Genomic DNA, 18,503 nt, shown 5'->3' on the forward strand with positions numbered 1-18,503 from the left:
GCCTATTAAGCACTGGGCGCAAACTGTTTTTCTTTACAGACGTGCTTCTATTGCACTGCACTTTGTTAATGCAGACATAGCATATATAGATGTACCATTTTCTGGTAATGCTACTTAAAAAATATATCTTCATCCTCAAATGTTGAGAACATATACTAGCATATTGCTAAGCTGTCAAATTATTCAAAAGGTAGAATGATACTTTAATTTAAAATAAATATTACAACATCTACTTCTTGATGTAAAAATGGTGACTTATGAGTACAGTGGCTGAGAATATTCTTAAGGTTTAACTGTGGACAAAAGATAATTTTTTGTTTTCATGGCATTTCAGTGATCCACTTAAAAAAAAAAAGAAAGAAAAGTCATTTGCTCAAGCCTGGAGCCTGATAAAGTCTTCTACTTTCTTCCTGGAAGACTTTTTTCCTTACGGTTTAATTAAATTTACTTCATAGATATATAGGTAGTGTATTAGGGCCATATGGTGTATTTGGTTTCAACTCAAGTATCTGAACACAAGACGTTGAATATTCAGCATCACATAGGAAGAAGGAGACAAAATGAAATAATGGCCAGGATTCAAGCAGCCATTATACAGATTCCAAAGCCACCACCAAGCCACACCATAAAAGCTATTGAAGCCAAAAAATTATTAAAGAAGAAAAGAGAAGCAGAGGTAACTATCATCTATATTCTTTTAATGTTAATTATATGAACTCGCAAAACATATGATTTCTGGGAGCATTTACACTTACAAATACTCTACTTGCACCATCCAAAAGCTGCTGATATAACTGTTAAAATGTTATAGTAGATTTAACCAGTGAAAATTGGGCTAAATATTAATATGATTATGATCCTGCATTTGTTACTCTAGTAAAAATTTGTTTTGATGTAAGAGAAAGTTCTTACTGAATAAATACCATAGGTAGGTACTAATTTAATTGCTGACAGTATTTTAGCTTCTAGTTGACTGAGTAGAATATGTGAAATAAAAGCATTAATGTTTCCTTCTCATTTGTGCATGATGAAGTTTTGCACCATAATGTATGAACTCTTCTGTAACACACTATAAAACTGTCTGCTCTGTCAATAATGTTAGTAACAGCTGAAATTGACAATAGTCTTAGATCAAATCAAGAGGTGATGGCAATGCAGCAATAAAGAAAATCTGTATTATCTAGTGCTGAAGAGTATTTGGATTGTAATCTTACAGTTCATGGATTGTATTGGTATCAGGAGTGCAAATATTACCAGTTTTTACAACTGTGCAACTGTGACAAATGCATTTAAATGTAGAATGTAGGAACATAGTTGCTTGAGTCACTATCAGGGATAAATTCAAGCTACTACATCTAAAGCAGATCATAGCCCAGAATATCTTGTTTCAAATCCCTGAATGGTGGGAATTATATAAACTGTTAGAGTCCTATGTAAAATCAGAAATATCCTGCAGAATAAATAGCTGCAAAATCTTAGGATTTTCTGGGTGGTGGACATAGGTATAGCTAGAAAAGGGGAGGGGGGGAAGGAAATGAAAGGTAGAAGGAAACAGTCTTGCCTTTTTTTCTTGATCTAGCTGATGCTTAAAATATTTTCAGTGTAAACTTTTCTGTCGTACTAACATGACACAAAAAGAATTCCCTAATATTTAGTCTGTTGAACCTTCCTCATGAGGCTTTGTGAAGAGAAAAGAAACATTCAATTTTGTGTTATTTCTTCAGGACACATACAAGGAGATTAAAAAGTTTGAGAAGTCTATGGCAGGAAATGCCTCTGCAGTACACAGCCAAGTCACTGACAGGTAATATTTGGATATTAGGTTGTTAAGATTAGACAGGCCCCTGCCTCAGATGCCTACTATCTATGTAGACAGCTATTTGAGAAAAATGTAATGGCTTGTTTAGTTTAAACTGTGATTGTCCTTTGAGTGATTGTCCCACTAGCACTGTAAATATTCCAGCTCCAGCACCATCACAGTGTTTTTACTTTACCTTTAGTTGTAGTAGGGATGGCTCAAGCTTCCTTCTCTCCTTTTTGCCATATAAGCAGCAACAAAGGACACGAAGTGCATCTCTTCTCTGTTCGTTTCAGTCATTGAGTCTGCAAGGTCAGTTAGACTTGCAGAGAGATGAGAATAGTTCTGGATGTACATACACGGTAACACATTTCAAAGAAAATACAGAGAAGTAACCTTTCTCTGTAGACTTATCTGTATGTTGATTTATTTGTGAATAATTTTAAGTAGTAGTAATTCTGTCACCTTGTATACCATACTCAGAAGAAGTGTCACTCATGGATACTTCTGTGGATACTTCTGTGTGTAAACAACCTGTGATTAATTACTCTGCAAAACTGCAGTCAGAGTGTCTGGCTATATTGAAGAGTAACCCATCTTTCTTTGATATTCTGTGAGCCATCCTAATTTCTTGTTTCTGCAGAATTTGGCTTCGTATTAGCAAATGAACTAATTGACAGTTGGCTTAAGTCAGTGCTGGAGCCCTCCCCTGGACTTAGTGGTCATTGTGGGGCACAAGAGCATCAAGAAGTAGCCACAGTGCCCACAAAGAGTGCTTATGCATTTGTCAGACTTGCACATAACTAACTATACAGGGATCTGTATGAAAACACCTCTAAGAACCATAATTCCTATAAAGTCAGTGACCTTTATCTTTTTAATCTTCTCAATCAGCAATATACAAGAATCATTGCAAACACAGAAGTTGCAAGAAACAACTCTAGAAACTACAGCACAGACGGCAACTGAGCTGTTAAATATTTATTCAGATGATGAATATATAAGGAAAATTCAAAAACGTTTAGAGGAAGATATGTTTGCTAGAGAACAACGAGAAAAGAGACGACGAAAAATGCTAATGGAACAGTTAATAGCACATGAAGCTGAAGAGGTGAGAAAATATATGCTGAAGTATATAATGCATGCACAATTAGTAGTAGAAAAATTTGCTTGCAAATATGAAAGAACAGTGTTTTTGGAGGGTTGAATAAAGATTTGGAGGCGATAAAGGGAGGTATATATACTTATCTATGAAAATAACTTTTATGCCAACCATTGTCTTTCCTTGAAAAATACAGAAGGTTGTCCATTCTTTCTCACCACCTTTATGTCATACTTCATCCTTATAAATTATAAAGGATCAAATGAAGGCAGAAGAGCTAAAATTATTAAAAATAAGTTGAAGACCTGCCTTCTATTCCCCCCCACCAAAGCTGAACTTTAAATTATCAAAATGTGTACTGGTTCTGAAGAAGATACCAGTACTTATTAAAAAACAACAAACATGGCATTTGTTGGTTGAAAACCTGTATTTACAAATGCGTCATGTAAAGTTTTTGATCTGGTCTGGATGAATTCTGAAATGGTTGTGCTGAAATGGCATTTGTTGGTTGAAAACCTGTATTTACAAATGCGTCATGTAAAGTTTTTGATCTGGTCTGGATGAATTCTGAAATGGTTGTGCTGGGTGATATGATGAAGCAAAACACTTATTTTGCAGATCAGAGCTTAGATTTTTGATGTGTTATGGAGTAGAAGATGTGTCTTTGGAGGATGTCTGTGTTGCATCTAGAAGTGGATGTTGCAGGTTATTCCATTTGAATCCTGTCCCATAAAGCACTAAGCTTTTCAGATTCCTCCTCAGACACTCCTCATTCAAAAAGCAGCTCTTGGATTACTGACTTCACAGATCGTAATGATTGTATCAAAACAGAACCTTGTAACTTACTGGGTTTCTGTGATTTCTAGTTATCTTTTATCTTAGTATTGCACTGTGAGTCCTTAGCTTAGATCATATGTGTTGAACCCAGTATAGCTGAGCCTGTCTCCACTGCTGTTGCATAATAATAGCACTTCAGATGTGTGGCGTCTCTGAAAAGGAAAAGTATGAAATTACATGCCAATAATATGTTTGGAGGTGTTTTTGGAGTTGTTAAGAAAAAACTAAATTTGTTGGAGTAGGCACCTAGAAATTAGATGACTTCTCAATATCTATCCCAGAACTATATTCTATGAAAAACACCTGTAGTGGCTTAGATCAAGAGTCTGTCTGTCCATGTATCCTGACTCTGAGCTGTCATTCAAAGAGATTCTATGTCATGTTCTTGTTGATATGCATAGGCCATGAAGAAGTTTTGCAACCCAGTTGTCTGAAATCACTGTAGTGCCAAAACTTGCTCTTTACCTGCTATCAGCTGTTGCAGCCCCAGCACAACCCCAGCAGTCTGGACTAGTGGTTCTGATAGCCATGGCTGTCAGCTGATGGCCATGTGGCCAGCAGCAGTCATGGGGGCATTTGGTGGATACAGCAGCTCTAAGCCAGCAAAGCCAGCCAGTGCTGTTGAGGAGGTCAGACAGCTGGTCCACCTGTGGTTGTAGTACAAGCCTTGTCAGTTTGAGATGGAGGACAATAGCGTTCCTGACTTCCCAGGAAGAAAAATCAGCGTTGATATAGGAACAATAGAAGTCACAGACTGCAGGAAGTAGACGCAAAGACAAGCAAGCAGTTGACTGGAACAGTAGTCTGGCCGATCAGAGAATCTATTTAGTGGTAGTTTGGTTCTAAATTAGCAGAGGAAGAGGTGTCTGGTTGGAACTCTGTGAGATTTCAGAAATTGCTTGACTTAAGAGAAGTGTGAAGCAAACTGAGATATTTTCTTTAAAAAATAAATAAATATACAAAGTAGTTGAAAATTACTTTATCCCTCCATTAGACATCAAACCAGAAAGGATTTGCAGGCTGAAATTGTAGCTTTCTTGTAGACATTAGGGTCAGATTTTTACCTATACTGCATAAAGCTTGAACATGGGGCACGGGATCATTTAAAGTCGAATTAATTTCATCCCTTCAGAGTGCTTTAGTGTGTTTCATGTCCATACATATAAATCTCTACTAAAAGAATTTTTGAGTTTTGTCACACTACAAGTTGGAGCCTAGGAGAAAAAACACAATTACATGACACTCTTCTATGTGGAGCACAGGGTAATGCCAGTCAGATTTTCATAGGCAGGAGTTGAAAGTGTTTGACAGTAACATGGCTTCATCCCAACTGAATCTTTCATCTCCACCATTTCAACAAAGTTTTTGTTCTAAGTACTCATTATTTTTAAATACTCTGCTCAGATTTTATCTCTCTGAATTTAAAAACTTATCAGGAAGAAGTTACCATCAGCAATAAATTGAGAAGATGAAAATGGGAAGGGAAATTAGGTTTTACTAGACTATTGCTTGTCGACCAAATAGATTTATGTATGCTAAGCTATAAGTTTTGGTCATAAATTTTATGACTACACAACAGGACAGAATTGTTTAATTTGTACATAAATTAAACAAGGAAACAGAAAAATAGAAAAATGTGATATAGTAATTATGTATGAACAACATGAAACGTAAGCACATTAATGTTTGGCCACTGGATGCCACTGTTGTCTCAAGCAGGTAAACTGAAAAAAAGTGTGTATTATGCTTTCTCAGTAGTAGTTTCTCAAATGATTACTAAGATGTCCTATTTACAATATTTATGATTTCTTCAGCTGCTTCACAGTCCTCTGTGAAGAAGTTGATGTAAAACATTAGGTCAGGAAGTTGTACTACCATTTTTATTTTGTCTCCTAGTATGTCCAGACGTTTCAAAACTTTCAACCTTAGGTTTTAGTACTTTGTCCACTCCTGTTTGTATGGAAGATAGCTACCAATGCTTCACTCCCCTATCCAATAAGCACCCTTTTTGAAATTACGAGTTTGGTGTTCTGAGTCCTAATTTATCCATTGTGTAGCTCTGAGTTAATTGCCTTTTCATATATTCTTGTTCCTCAAAAATTTCCTGCTGGCTCTTTTTAGGCCTACTCAGCATGTCAAAATATTTGATCACTTAGAATATTGAAGTTCTCTACCCTTCAGTTAACAAAGAAAAGGTATCTTCTGGCTGCTGTGAAGTGTTCTAAAGGAGCATCTTCCCATTTCCTTTATAAAGAGCGCATTCACCTGGATGAGGTGCTTTGATTTCTCGCTGGGCCAACTCCTTGCACCATACAGTTGATGGTTTCAGTATGACAAATGACCACTCTGTTAGGTTGGCTCCTTCAGTCCCCTGTGAATTAGGATTTAAAGATCCATTTTCCTCTGGTGGAGTACTTACTGCTGTACTAATCCGTGGTTGAGGATAAGCAGTTGCAACTAAAGAAAACAATGAAGGATATTTACTTGTAATAGGAAGCCAAGTCTGTGCATGCTCTACTCTTCTTTGAAATCTTAATCAAATACTAAGTCCAAGAAGCAGTGGATAGAACTGAGGCAGCAAAGGGCATCATGTCTCCTTTTATTGCCTTGACTTCATGAATGTAAGAGAAAAATGGACAGATTAACTCTTCAGTAGGCAGTGCTATTTTATCACCTGAACTATATCAAATGACACATAGCATGAATATGAAAATATGAAGTTGTTACTATTGCATTGTTTTCCATTTCAGTTGCATGCATGATGATAATTCTGTGTATAGAAAAATAGTGTATGAACAGTACACTACAAATAGAGTACAAAACAAAACACATTCAAAATTAGATCCTCATTTTGTGATAAGCTTTGTAGAGAGACAATGTTGCATGCAGGTGAAGCACTGTGGGATTAAAGCCAGAGATGACCGCATCTTTGCTATTAGAACTATCATGCAGCATCATGAGGCTCAGTGCTAGGAAAGGGGAGTGCAAAGCTCACGTTTCAGCTAAAGTAAGCAAAATATTGAGGGATTTTTATGTCAGCTTAGTCTTTTCAAATCACCAGTATATAATTGAAATGTACTTTATTTCCAGCAATTGTAAAGGGAAAGGAACTTAAAAATATGGGAAGACTTTTGTTTGAAAAATATTGGCTTCTCTTTAACATCAACATTAAAGATCTAAATTAATTAGAAAGTTGTTCTTATTATTGCAATTCAGATAGCCATGTTTTGCAGCTTTGTGTTAGAAATCTATTACAGATATCCTGGTTGTATTGTGTAGCACAGATCTAGACCTCTTTGTAGAATTCTTGCATAAATAGCATGATAATATGTAATAAAGTTTGATTTTTTCATTTATAGGTGAATTTATGTAATGTGTTCTGCCCTTTCTGTCACAGACAGCTGATGGAAAATAAACCAGATTAAAAGAGAAGTGATAGTTTATTTTGGTTTGTTTTTCGTACTACTACTAACTGGCTTTACCTGTTCCCTTGTTCTTAGGAAAATGAATTTGAAATCTTCAGATCAGTTCCCAATTTAGGTCCTTAAATTTGAACACATTTCATAGCAGTTTTGCTGCATCTGAAACAAATGTCCAGGGAATCAGAAATTTCGTCTAGAATTCTGCTGTAGGAGTGGTACTTGGCAATGGGGCTTGAAAGGCAAGCTGGTGCTTTTGCTTAGAACTCAGAAATGGTTCTGGACTGTGAAAGTAGTGAGGCAAAACTAGGTTAGGTTAAGCATTAGGTTAGATACCAAGAACAGTCTAGAGAAGTGTGGTAGTGAGACGATACTATTATGTTTGACAAGTAGTTTGAAAAGTAACAGTCCACAGCCTTCAAAGTGTCTGTGCACACCGACCATGCTTCAAGCAATGGTTCAGAATTATTTTCCTGTAGTACCAAATAGGGGATTCTGTTCGTGTCCCAGTGAGAACACTGAAACTGTTACCTTGAAGTCTTGTATTCATCTCTGTTCTAAATGCTTTCTCATATTCCGTGTCTCCTGAATGGAGGAGAATGGAGGAGATAATTACCCAAATTCCAAGAAAGAAGGAAAAATTTCAAACCTGTAGAAGAATAGACTGATCAAGGAAGGACCCAGCAGAGTATGGCTGGGAATGGGGACTGGTGAAGAGCAGGGATAAGTTAATGGTTTGAGGAAAGGGTATATCTTTACATAGAGAAGGAATTATTTGAAATATGCTGCACTTTCTTTGCACACAGGAAATATCCAAGTTAAAGTTGAGTTAATCTGAACAAATGTATTTTTACTGTCTCAGTTAAGACATATTTAGAATTCACTTCTATAGGTCTACAATTTTTGTATACAGTATTAAAAAAATTTATATTACAAAACCAGTACTCATAAATAGATACGTATGTTGTTGCAGATTTATGTATCAAGTGAGCAGGTAAATGCTGTTATATGATGCCATTCATATTTCTCACATGAGACACTGATGAGTTTTCTATGAAATAGTTTATAAGCTATGCTTAATACTACTATTTTTTATCTTTTAGGAGGCTTACCGGGAGGAGCAACTTATTTACAGACTAATGAGACAATCTCAGCAGGAGCGGAGGATTGCTGTTCAACTCATGCATGTTCGACATGAAAAAGAGGTGTTAAGGCAAAACAGAATTTTCAGGGAAAAACAATATGAAGAAAGACGACTGAAAGAGTTCCAGGAAGCTCTTGATAGAGAAGCGGTAAAAGATTATTTGCCCCCTGAATTGCTGCAGGACTGTTACAGTACCTTCCTGTTATAAAATGGAATTGGTATTGTCAACTGTTAGAATTTAGGACTTTTCTAGGGACAGGGTGATTTAATGATGAATATATTATTTTATCTAGGTTCAAAGTTACAGCTAAGTTAATAAGGGATAAAGCTGAGCAACTTAAAGTCTAATTTTGATCTTTTTTCCAAACTAATTTTAACTTTGTAGGAAAACATCTCTGTATGCTGAATTTAAAAGGCACAATCTTGCAGAGGCAAAATGACAAAAGACAATGACATAAGATCTTGTTTCAAGAATCATGCTTTTCATTTCCTTTAGATGGAATCTGTTAACATCCATTTTTGACAAATGCTGGAGGAGTTTCACTCATGAGTGCTAATTCCTACCTTCAAGCTTGGAGTTGATTAATAAATTAAAAGGACTCATAATCCTGTGGTGAACTGCCAAGTGCCACGCTTATAGTAAGCCATAATGTGATGGCAGTAATCTTATTTTGCTCCTGCCAAAAACGATTAGCAGCTCTAAATCCTCCAACACAGCTGGAGTCCTATGTAATCAGCAGCTATAGCTATGGATTACAACATCTCTTTAAGTAGGCTTTCAGCCAAAAGGAACACACCATAACAGGAACTACTGGTAATTTTCTACCATGACCAGAAATCTTTCTCAAAGATTGAACAGCATCAATAAGATCAAATTGTTTGCAGATCAGAATCTTGTAAGTTAAATTACTTGTCACATATTCTAAATGAGTTGTGAGTTTCAGTGGAACTAAGCCTTTACCAATGCATCTGCATAATTGTTCCTTAGGAGGAGTAGAAAGCATCATTTCATGTTTCCCTGTCCCCTAAGCATTGAGTATGTTCTTAATCTGTTTGTCATGAAAGAAGTAATATATTTCTCCTTTATTTCATTATATTTTAGCAGTTAGAAAGCAAACAAATTAGAATTTATAGAATGAATAAAAATTTTTAGATTAGCCTATGTGTTAATCTGCTTGCTGGCTATCCAACTCTGCTAAGAATCTAGCTGTTTTTATTTCTTGACTTAAATGAGCAAGTTCATTTTCGTTTCCAGGACTGTGCATTTCTGCACTTTCATTTTCTTTGCAATCTCAAATTTACTCTTTAAAATAAAATTCTAGGCTCTTGCAAAACAAGAAAAAATTTATTGTGAAGAACAAATTATCAAAGAACGAGAACATTATGAGAAAATTGCTGTTGAAAGAGCTCAGGCACGTTATAAAAAGCATTACTCTATATGTTGGGAAGTGATTGACCAAATCATTGATTTGTCAACAAAAGTAGGAGAATATCGTCTACTGACAAACAAGTGAGTATGGTAGCTGTTAGGCAAAAATAACAGCTCTTAGGTAGCTGTTAGGCTTCATTATTCAGACCGGTTTAAGCACCGTAACACCTTATGTAGATTCTCAGATACCTTACAGGACAGCTCCAATTAGTTTGTGTGTTTAGCGTGTCCAGAGAAGGGCAACGAAGCTGGTGAAGGGTCTAGAGCAGAAGTCTGATGAGGAGTGGCTGAGGGAACTGGGGTTGTTTAGCCTGGAGAAAAGGAGGCTGAGGGGAGACCTTATTGCTCTCTACAACTACCTGAAAGGAGGTTGTAGAGAGGTGGGGGTTGGTCTCTTCTCCCAGGTAACAAGTGATAGGACAAGAGGAAACGGCCTCAAGTTGCTCCAGGGGAGGTTTAGACTGGATATTAGGAAATTTTACTTCACTGAAAGGGTTATCAAGCATTGGAACAGGCTGCCCCAGTGAAGTGATTGAGTCGCCATCCCTGGAGGTATTTAAAAGACGTTTGGATGAGGTGCTTAGGGACATGGTATAGTGGTGGTCTTGGTGGTGTTAGGTTTACGGTTGGACTCGATGATCTTAAAGGTCTTTTCCAACCTATACGATTGTGTGATTCTGTAAAGATGATATTACTTTTTGTGTGAGGATTCACTGATGTGTAATACAGGGTGAACACACAGGGTAAAGCCTTAGCATGATTTCTTGAAAATGGAACTAACTTGAATCCTTAGGAGACCAAGATCCACTAGTTCTACAGCTTGTGGAACTACTGATTTCCTTTTTTATGAACAAATTCCTTAGTTTAACAGTTAAAAATTGAGTGTTGCTCATCTCATTCTAGATTGCTCCACTAGCTGAACACTACCTAGGTGTAACATAAACAGAATGAATTTCCTTATATCAACCTGCCTCGACTCTCCTAAGACTAGCAGCTCAGTCCAAAATCTTCTGAGTCCTACGTGCTGTGATTCCCTCTTCTGACGTGGCCTACTTGCGCAGGGTTTCTGAGAAAGTCCTAAAAAAGCAGTAATCTCCAAGTGCCCGGGCTATAGGAGTGTTTCCAAAACCACAGAGTGGGGTGGTGTTGCTGTTGTTTCCTTAGTATTCAGTGATTAGACTATGGGGTAAGGCTTACAGCATTAGAAAGTATGCCAAAATCTTCATTGCCTTTTAGTGTAACTATATGTTAAAATAATAAAGCGGTAACCATATGAAATACATAAGATTATATTTTATGGAAATTTTATAAATTTAGGCCCAGTAACTAGACAATAAAGCAGTCAGCCTAGACAGTTGATGATTACTTGATTTCCTTGCCTGACGCAGTCATGGTTCCAGCGTAAGCTGGTGTCACATTTGCTTGTACTGAGTGGTGCACAGTATGTACAGATATTTGAAATATCTTTCCAAAGTGTACATATCAAGGTTGTATCTGCATTTACTGTCACTATAGGTATGCTTTATCTGTTCTTCCCTGCACTTCATTGTGCAGGATGCATACAATAGGTAATATTTTTGAACAGCACATGCAGAGTTTATTTAAAGCTATAACACTCAACTTTCTACAATCATTACTAACAAAAAGAAAGTCCAAATTGATGTAATCAATTTGATGTATTGATTCATCAATACATCAATCAAAATGATGTAATCAATTGTAAGAAATAGTAGAAACTTTCATTTTGACCATTTGTTAAATTCAAGCTGAGCAGCCACAGAATTCTAATGTGACATATGTCAGCATCCTGTTTGCATTTAGCTTTGTCTTCTTGTTTCATATGAATATTTTTCCTTTCTAAAAGAAAAAAAGATTGAGTTTAATTACTTATATAATTCTAAATTAATTTTAGCTTCTGGGAAAAAATTCTATAGATTTTTGGTGAGAGGAAGCTTTACCCCACAAAAGGGAAGAATATTTTGGAGCAGGGAAAATTAGCTATAGCAAAACTGTTACTACACAGCTCTCCCAGCCAAATACTGTGTGATGACACATTTGTGAAAATACTGAAGCCTACAAGTGCCTATGGCTGTCATATAAGTAACCAAGAACTTATAAAAAAGCTGTAATAATTATAGAAAGCATCATAAACTATATCTAGTTTAGCATGTGCTTGTTTCATGATTGTGATTCTTGTAAATTTGGGTCCCCTATTCTCAAATATCTAACCCCTTTAATTTTTGTTTTGGAAGTAATTCTTTTTTTTTTTTCTTCTGCAGCAGAATTCCATTAAAACTGATGCTTGATTGGAAGGAATTTTTTTTTAATGGAAAACCAATATATGAACAAGCCTCAATTCAACCTTTGCCAAAAGAACCAAGCACAGAACAACTTGTAGAGCTGAATAAAATGAATCTGTTAGATGAAAAAGATTATGGTGAATACAAGGTACATCAAACTGATAAGACATAATAGAAGATAATACACCTTGATTTTTCATAATCATAAATATTTTGTTGTGATGTTTCATTTTGTACTTTTACCAGTTTCTGACATCAGATTTTGACATGCCTTTGCTTTTCATTGCCTGAGGTTCTGTATGAAATATATGCCTGTATTTTGTGTTAGTAGCACTGGAGAACTGGTGCAATTTTAAAACACTGTTATAATTTCATTCTTGCATATAAATTTGATTATATTTTTCTTTTGAGTTCATAGGACCAACATGTTAATTGCAATGCAATTCATTTTTAGCTAATTGAAATTTGAAAGTGTGGTTAATGCTACCAGATTTGAAAATGCAACAGAAAGTAGCCAGCAAGTAAAATGAAATGCTGTCTCTGTTACAAAATCTGATAGCTTTAATTTCCACAATTTTGAGTGAAAGCTTTCTAACAAGATTTATTGGTTTGAGTGATCCATTTATTTTAAGATGTGAAAATTATTAAAAATGGCTGACATTTTTGTTAATCTTCTGTTAGAATACAAATAACTATTTTTCAGGATGCCTTAAAACTTTTCTTCAACTTTACAATACATTAATGTAATTTCACAAATGAAAGATGAAGGGTGAATGTTTCCCTGTTGAAATGTATTGTACAATTTTTTCCAAATTACGTTAATGATGCTTTTCTTTGGAAAAAAAAATCCCACTACATATTTAGTCTTTTTAAATAATCTGTTTAATTAGAATATGGCAAAGTGATGGCAAATAACTTGTCTTTGACTTGTTGGGAAATTATGACTACAATATATATGTGCTTTTATCCACATCCTGAACCAACTAGTACATTTTCTTTTGCAATGAGTATAAATGCTTGTTACAAGTTTCTGTGATGAATGCCTGACAGCTCAATCTACTTTGGTTTCAATCTTAACATATATTTTCCTGATTTATCTATTTATAAGGTCCTTGTTCAGACTATATCAACTCCTGTAATGAATGTCATGATCACTTTCTTTAGGTGAAAAAAGGCATATATACAAGACCAACAGGGAAGCCATACAGGACAGACAGGCAGGAAAGAGTTAGTGGGGAGCACTAATGAAAAATTAAGTTTTTCAGTCATATTGTTTATATTAAAAAGACTCAGCAGTCTTCTCTAGATATAGGGGCTTCATTTAATGACACATTTAAAGCCTCTTTTTCACTACCAGTCTGTTTCAAGTGCACATTCACATAATTACATTTTTTCCAATTACTAACAACATAGATGTTGTTAGTCTTATGCCTTTCTGAATCAGTATTCATCAAAAGCTGGTATCATATGCTGTGTAAAATTGTTGGCACGAATTCATACTTATGTATTCTAAAAACCTAAGTGAAAGGCTAATACCTTCAAAGTATTGCTTCTAGATAAAAGTGTATTGGCAGGGCATTCTGGCAAAGTTTATGCTGATTTTCTTAACCCTTGAAAAAAAAGCCCACCACAGGCAATTTGGCATCTCTCAAGTATACTGTTTACATTGGGAATACTGACTAAAAGTGTCAAATATATTTGATAAAATACAAGAACAAAATACAGTGCTATCAGTCCATTGCACATTTCACATTAGACTGAGCTTGAAAATATTTGGAAACTACCACATTATCAGTTGTGGCTAATCACTTAATAAATTAATGGAATTACTGGAAACAAGCATAACAGTAGGCAGGGCTCAAAATATAAAATAATTTCCAGTTTCAATTGAGAGTGTTGACCAGGAGTTATATAACTCTCACCTGGATACCTGAAAGATTGTTTCTGACAGGTAAGCTACTTTAGCTCAAAACAGGTACAGTCTACCAATCTTCTGGTTAAAAGGGGAAGAAATGTGAAAGTTGAGTACTTCGAAGGAGGAGCCCATTCCATTTGGAATTCATTTTTCCTACAAGTCTGATAGAATTTAAAACAACTGATCCATCCTACTTACATGTTTAAGGAAGAATGGTTCAGATGAGACAAGGATTTGTTTTTTTTAAGCATGTCTTTCCAATTACATATTAAGAAGTAAGTCCTCTGAAATATATTAAAAAGGGAATATTGTGCAACTCAAAAATATTTTTTGTTTGTTTTTACTGATTACAAATAGGTGATATTTTAATTTAGAGTGATAGTAAGTTACATTGTGTTATTCTAACTAATGCACATATGTTCAAAGTCAACACTGATCAAGGTCTGTTAGTAGAATGTATGCTGTCGCAATAGATCATTCATGATAGTTCAGGAAAAGGTTGCATATTCTACCTGGAACATGAATTCAAAACATTATCTTTCAGTAGAACATGAAACTAGTTGCTTCTGTTGATAGTGATTAAATATTTAATTTATAGAATAATACAATTGTTTCGGTTGAAAGGGATGTAGAGGTCATTTAGTTCAACCTCTTTGCTCAAAGCAGGGCCAGCTTCTGAGTCAGATAAGGTTGCTCAGCACCTTGTCAGGTCAGCTTTCAAGTATTTCCAAGGATAGAGATTCCACAGACTCTCTGTGCAACCTGTTCCTGTGCTTAACCACTCTCATTGTGAACATTTATTTTCTTCTTTTTTTTTCCTAGTTGGAATTTCTCTTGTTGAAACATTTTACCTTGCCTATCAACCCTTTATTGTGCACCCCAAATGAGGTGACAAGCTAGAATCTAATTGGGTATGTGATTAGTCCACATATCTTCCAAACAGCTGTTTAATACCCTGCAACCAAATAATAATTAATACAGGACTAGTATTATCCTGCATACTAAAATGTTCTCTTTTAGCTTCTTATAGCATAAACTGCACATCAGGACTTGCCTAGTGTTATAAGATTCAGTACTGGTAGAGTATATATTAGAGTAGCAAAAGCACAATTCTGTGTTCAGTTCTTTTGACTGCAGCCTTCCATTCCCATCTTTCTTCTAATGTGATTGCTAGTAAGAGTATCTCTACTAGCACAACCTCATTAAGCTGTATGCTGGTAACTCATACCACTGATAAGTTTATATTGGTCTCAGGGTAGATGAACTGGAAATTTCTACTCAGTATTTTCTTCCCTTAAAATTGTTTGAATTATACGGTGGTTTGTTTGTTTTGGGTTTGTTTTGGGTTGATGGTTTTTGGTATTTTTTTCTCTTTATTGAATGTGTGTTAGGCAAACATATATATTTGAAATCTTTGTCCATAAAATTTTTCAAATATATATGTGTGATACTGGGCAATAATGTTGCCCGGTTTTTAGAATGCTGAATATTAAGATACTGGGCTTCTATTCGCAAAATCTGCTACTGATGTATTCTGTGGTATAGGTGAAATGATTTTCCATGTTTATGGAATTAAAAAAAATTATTCTAGGAATCTGTGAAAATGGTTGTAGGAGTACTTACCTCTTTCAACTAGGTATTAGAGAATATCAATAAATGCTTAATGATTATGACACAATTATAGCTTTTAACAAGGGTCTATTCTAAAAAATATTTTATTATTTAGTACTATTCAGATTCGGTTATTGTATGTATTGTGGTTGTGTATAAATACATATATCTAGAAAGATGAAAGACAAGGCATAGTGACAAATTATTCGGTAATTTGTCATTTATACAGAGTATGACAGGGGAATGGTGCCCAGCTGAAGAGAACAGTGAAAACAAACCTCCTCTTAATAATAACATATTGGGTCATGTGCTTCGTAGACTGATGGAGATTTTCTATCCTCCAAAACCCAAATCTTCACCACCTCTATTTCCTCCATTTCCTATCAAGGGATGTATTTTGGGAAAACTTTTTAGTGGAAAAACTACCTGTGTAAAGTTTCTTGAAAAAGGTAGACATTTTTTTTTTTTCCTAAAATTCTTAAAAATGTTTATTTGCATTAAAATCCCACTCTTACAATGAAAATCGTTTGGGAAATCCTTGCATTACTAACCCTTAAACCTCAGATGCATCTGTATTTTGCAGGGGTTGGTTGCAAGTCATTCATTCATTATCTTCCAAAAAAAGATTAAAAACACCTGAACTTGAATATAGTGGTAATATAGTGTTACTTCTGCATTGAGAATTTGAAAATGCTTTTGGCAAACTTCTCTGGGGATATTTATTATAGAAGAGACTAGCAAGATAGCTATGTGATTGTGGATACACACTGTGCAGTGGTTACAGAGAAGAGACAGTGGAAACAACTTACATCAAAAGCCCAAACGAAATAATTAATTTAATTACCAGTAATAGTCTATCTGTGTGTATGCTCAACTCAAACTGTAAAGTTACCTAATTTTTTCATGTATTAGTTTGCAATATTCAGGTACTGTCTGTTGATACTCTGGTTCAGGAGGCCATCCAAGCTTTTCTTAAAAATGAAATGAAAAGTGAACGCAATATGATTCCACAAGAAGCAGAGAGTTCTGGGGAACAAAATGAGGTAAGAATTTTTGTTAATTTTGGTTTTGGCTCCCACAGGCAGATGAGAATGAAATATATAAGGAAGAAAGCATATTATTTCAATTTTTTGCTCAATTTCAAACTTAATTCTAAGTTTTAACTTACAAGACTTCAAGAGTCAGCTTGAATTGACAGACTTGTTTTTCCTGTAATATGTAGTTTCCTTTCTAATCCATTTACTTTCATAATTGATACGAGGTCCAGAAGAACTTATCAAAATCACCACTGAAAGTTCTAAAGAAAGTCCAAACAGAAACACCTATCAATGGAACCAAAGGTGTGTATGTATTTTATTTATATAGGTAGATATATATTTATAAAATTTAATTTTAATTCTTATCTGATTAGATTTAAATGGCAATTCTCCTTTCTCTTGTACATTTGAGGTAGTATACATGACATCTGAGTTTTCACAGTAGTTTCCATTATAAATTTCCAGTTTCCACACATTCCTAGTGTCTGGGAGCAGCAAGTGCAGGCTGCTCCATGAAGGAAGGTGAGCTAGGTGACAAGGGCAATAGCAAAGCAGGAAGCCCCAACATTCACCAACACAGAGGATATCGACTGAAGTCAGGGTCACTATCGGGTCCAGAGACATTGATCAGCGTGAGCCTCAGTCTGGTGATAGCCCAGCAGTTCTGCCAATGAAGCAAGTCTGAGGTCAAGCTGGGAACTCAAGTCAGCATGATCAGGATCAGAATCAAGGAGACAGGATATGGGATGCAGATATGGCTGCTACACAGCTGTAAGGTACCACAGGCAGGGTCCAAGATGAGAGCTTCAGGTTAAAAGCAGCTTCCAAAGGAAGGAAGGGCAAGCCCTCACCTCCCCTCAGTTTACCTTTCTTTACAACAGATCTTATCAACAAAGGAACTGACACTGGGCTCAGCCACCTAAACGCAGAATGACAGAATGATTGAGGGTGAAAGGGACCTCTGGAGATCACCTAGTCCAATCCTCCTCCACGCAGGGTCGCTACTGCAGGTTGTTCAGGACTATGTTCAGTTGGATGCTGAACATCTCCAAGAATAGAAATCCACAACCTCACTGAGCAACGTGTTCCAATATTCTGTGACCCTTACAGTTAATATTTTTATTTTTAAATGGAATTTCCTGTGTTTCAGTTTGTGTCTGTTGCCTTTTATCTTTTTACTTGGCACTACTAAGAAGAGTCTGTCTCTGTTTTCTTTACTCCCCTCCCCACCCCAGATATTTCTACACATTGATAAGATTCCCCTCAGGCCTCCTCTTCTCCAGGCTCAACAGTCCCAGCTCTCAGCCTCTCCTCATATGACAGATACTCCCAGACCTTAGTAATTGTCAGGGCCTTTCTCTGGACCTGCTCCAATACATCCATGTCTTTCTTGCACTGGGGAGTCCTGAACGGGACACAGCACTCCAGATGTGGTCTCACCAGTGCCATATCTTCTTAATGTGGTCCAGGATGCTGTTGGCCTTCTTTGCTGCAAGGGCACATTGCTGGCTCATGGTCAACTTGTTCTCCTCCAAGGCCTCCAGGCCCTTCTCTGCAAAGCTGCTTTCAAGACAGTTGGCCCCCAGCTAGTACTGACGGCATGCAGTTTTCCTCACCAGATGCAGGACTTTGCATTTCCCTTTGCTGAACTTCATGAGATTCCTGTCAGCCCTTTTCTCCAGCCCATCAAGGTCCCTTTGAAGGGCAGCACAACCATCTGGTGTATCAACCACTCCTTCCAATTTTGTATCATCTGCAAACTTGCTGAGGGTGCACTCTGTCTCATCAGGCAGGTCGTTAATGAAGATGTTAAACAGTATTGGTCTCAGAATCAGTGCCTGGGCTACACTGCTAATCGCTGACTGTCAGCTGCACTTCACGCTGGTGACCACAGCCCCTTGAGCCTGGCAG

At 36.2% G+C, this 18,503-nt stretch overlaps 1 protein-coding gene across 1 annotated transcript in view; it reads left to right on the forward strand.

The window, feature by feature from the left end:
• SPEF2 (sperm flagellar 2) overlaps window positions 1-18,503 on the forward strand; it is a 45,559-nt gene that overhangs the window by 10,437 nt on the left and 16,619 nt on the right. The window contains exons 5-13 of the mRNA XM_072860896.1: window positions 536-676; window positions 1,725-1,804; window positions 2,693-2,909; window positions 8,260-8,448; window positions 9,623-9,810; window positions 12,009-12,177; window positions 15,785-16,004; window positions 16,468-16,598; window positions 16,817-16,895. Coding sequence (XP_072716997.1) covers window positions 536-676; window positions 1,725-1,804; window positions 2,693-2,909; window positions 8,260-8,448; window positions 9,623-9,810; window positions 12,009-12,177; window positions 15,785-16,004; window positions 16,468-16,598; window positions 16,817-16,895 — 1,414 coding nt within the window. The remainder of the gene's footprint in view (window positions 1-535; window positions 677-1,724; window positions 1,805-2,692; window positions 2,910-8,259; window positions 8,449-9,622; window positions 9,811-12,008; window positions 12,178-15,784; window positions 16,005-16,467; window positions 16,599-16,816; window positions 16,896-18,503) is intronic.

This window comes from Ciconia boyciana, chromosome 4 (assembly GCF_034638445.1).
Source record: "Ciconia boyciana chromosome 4, ASM3463844v1, whole genome shotgun sequence".
NCBI classification, from domain to species: domain Eukaryota; kingdom Metazoa; phylum Chordata; class Aves; order Ciconiiformes; family Ciconiidae; genus Ciconia; species Ciconia boyciana.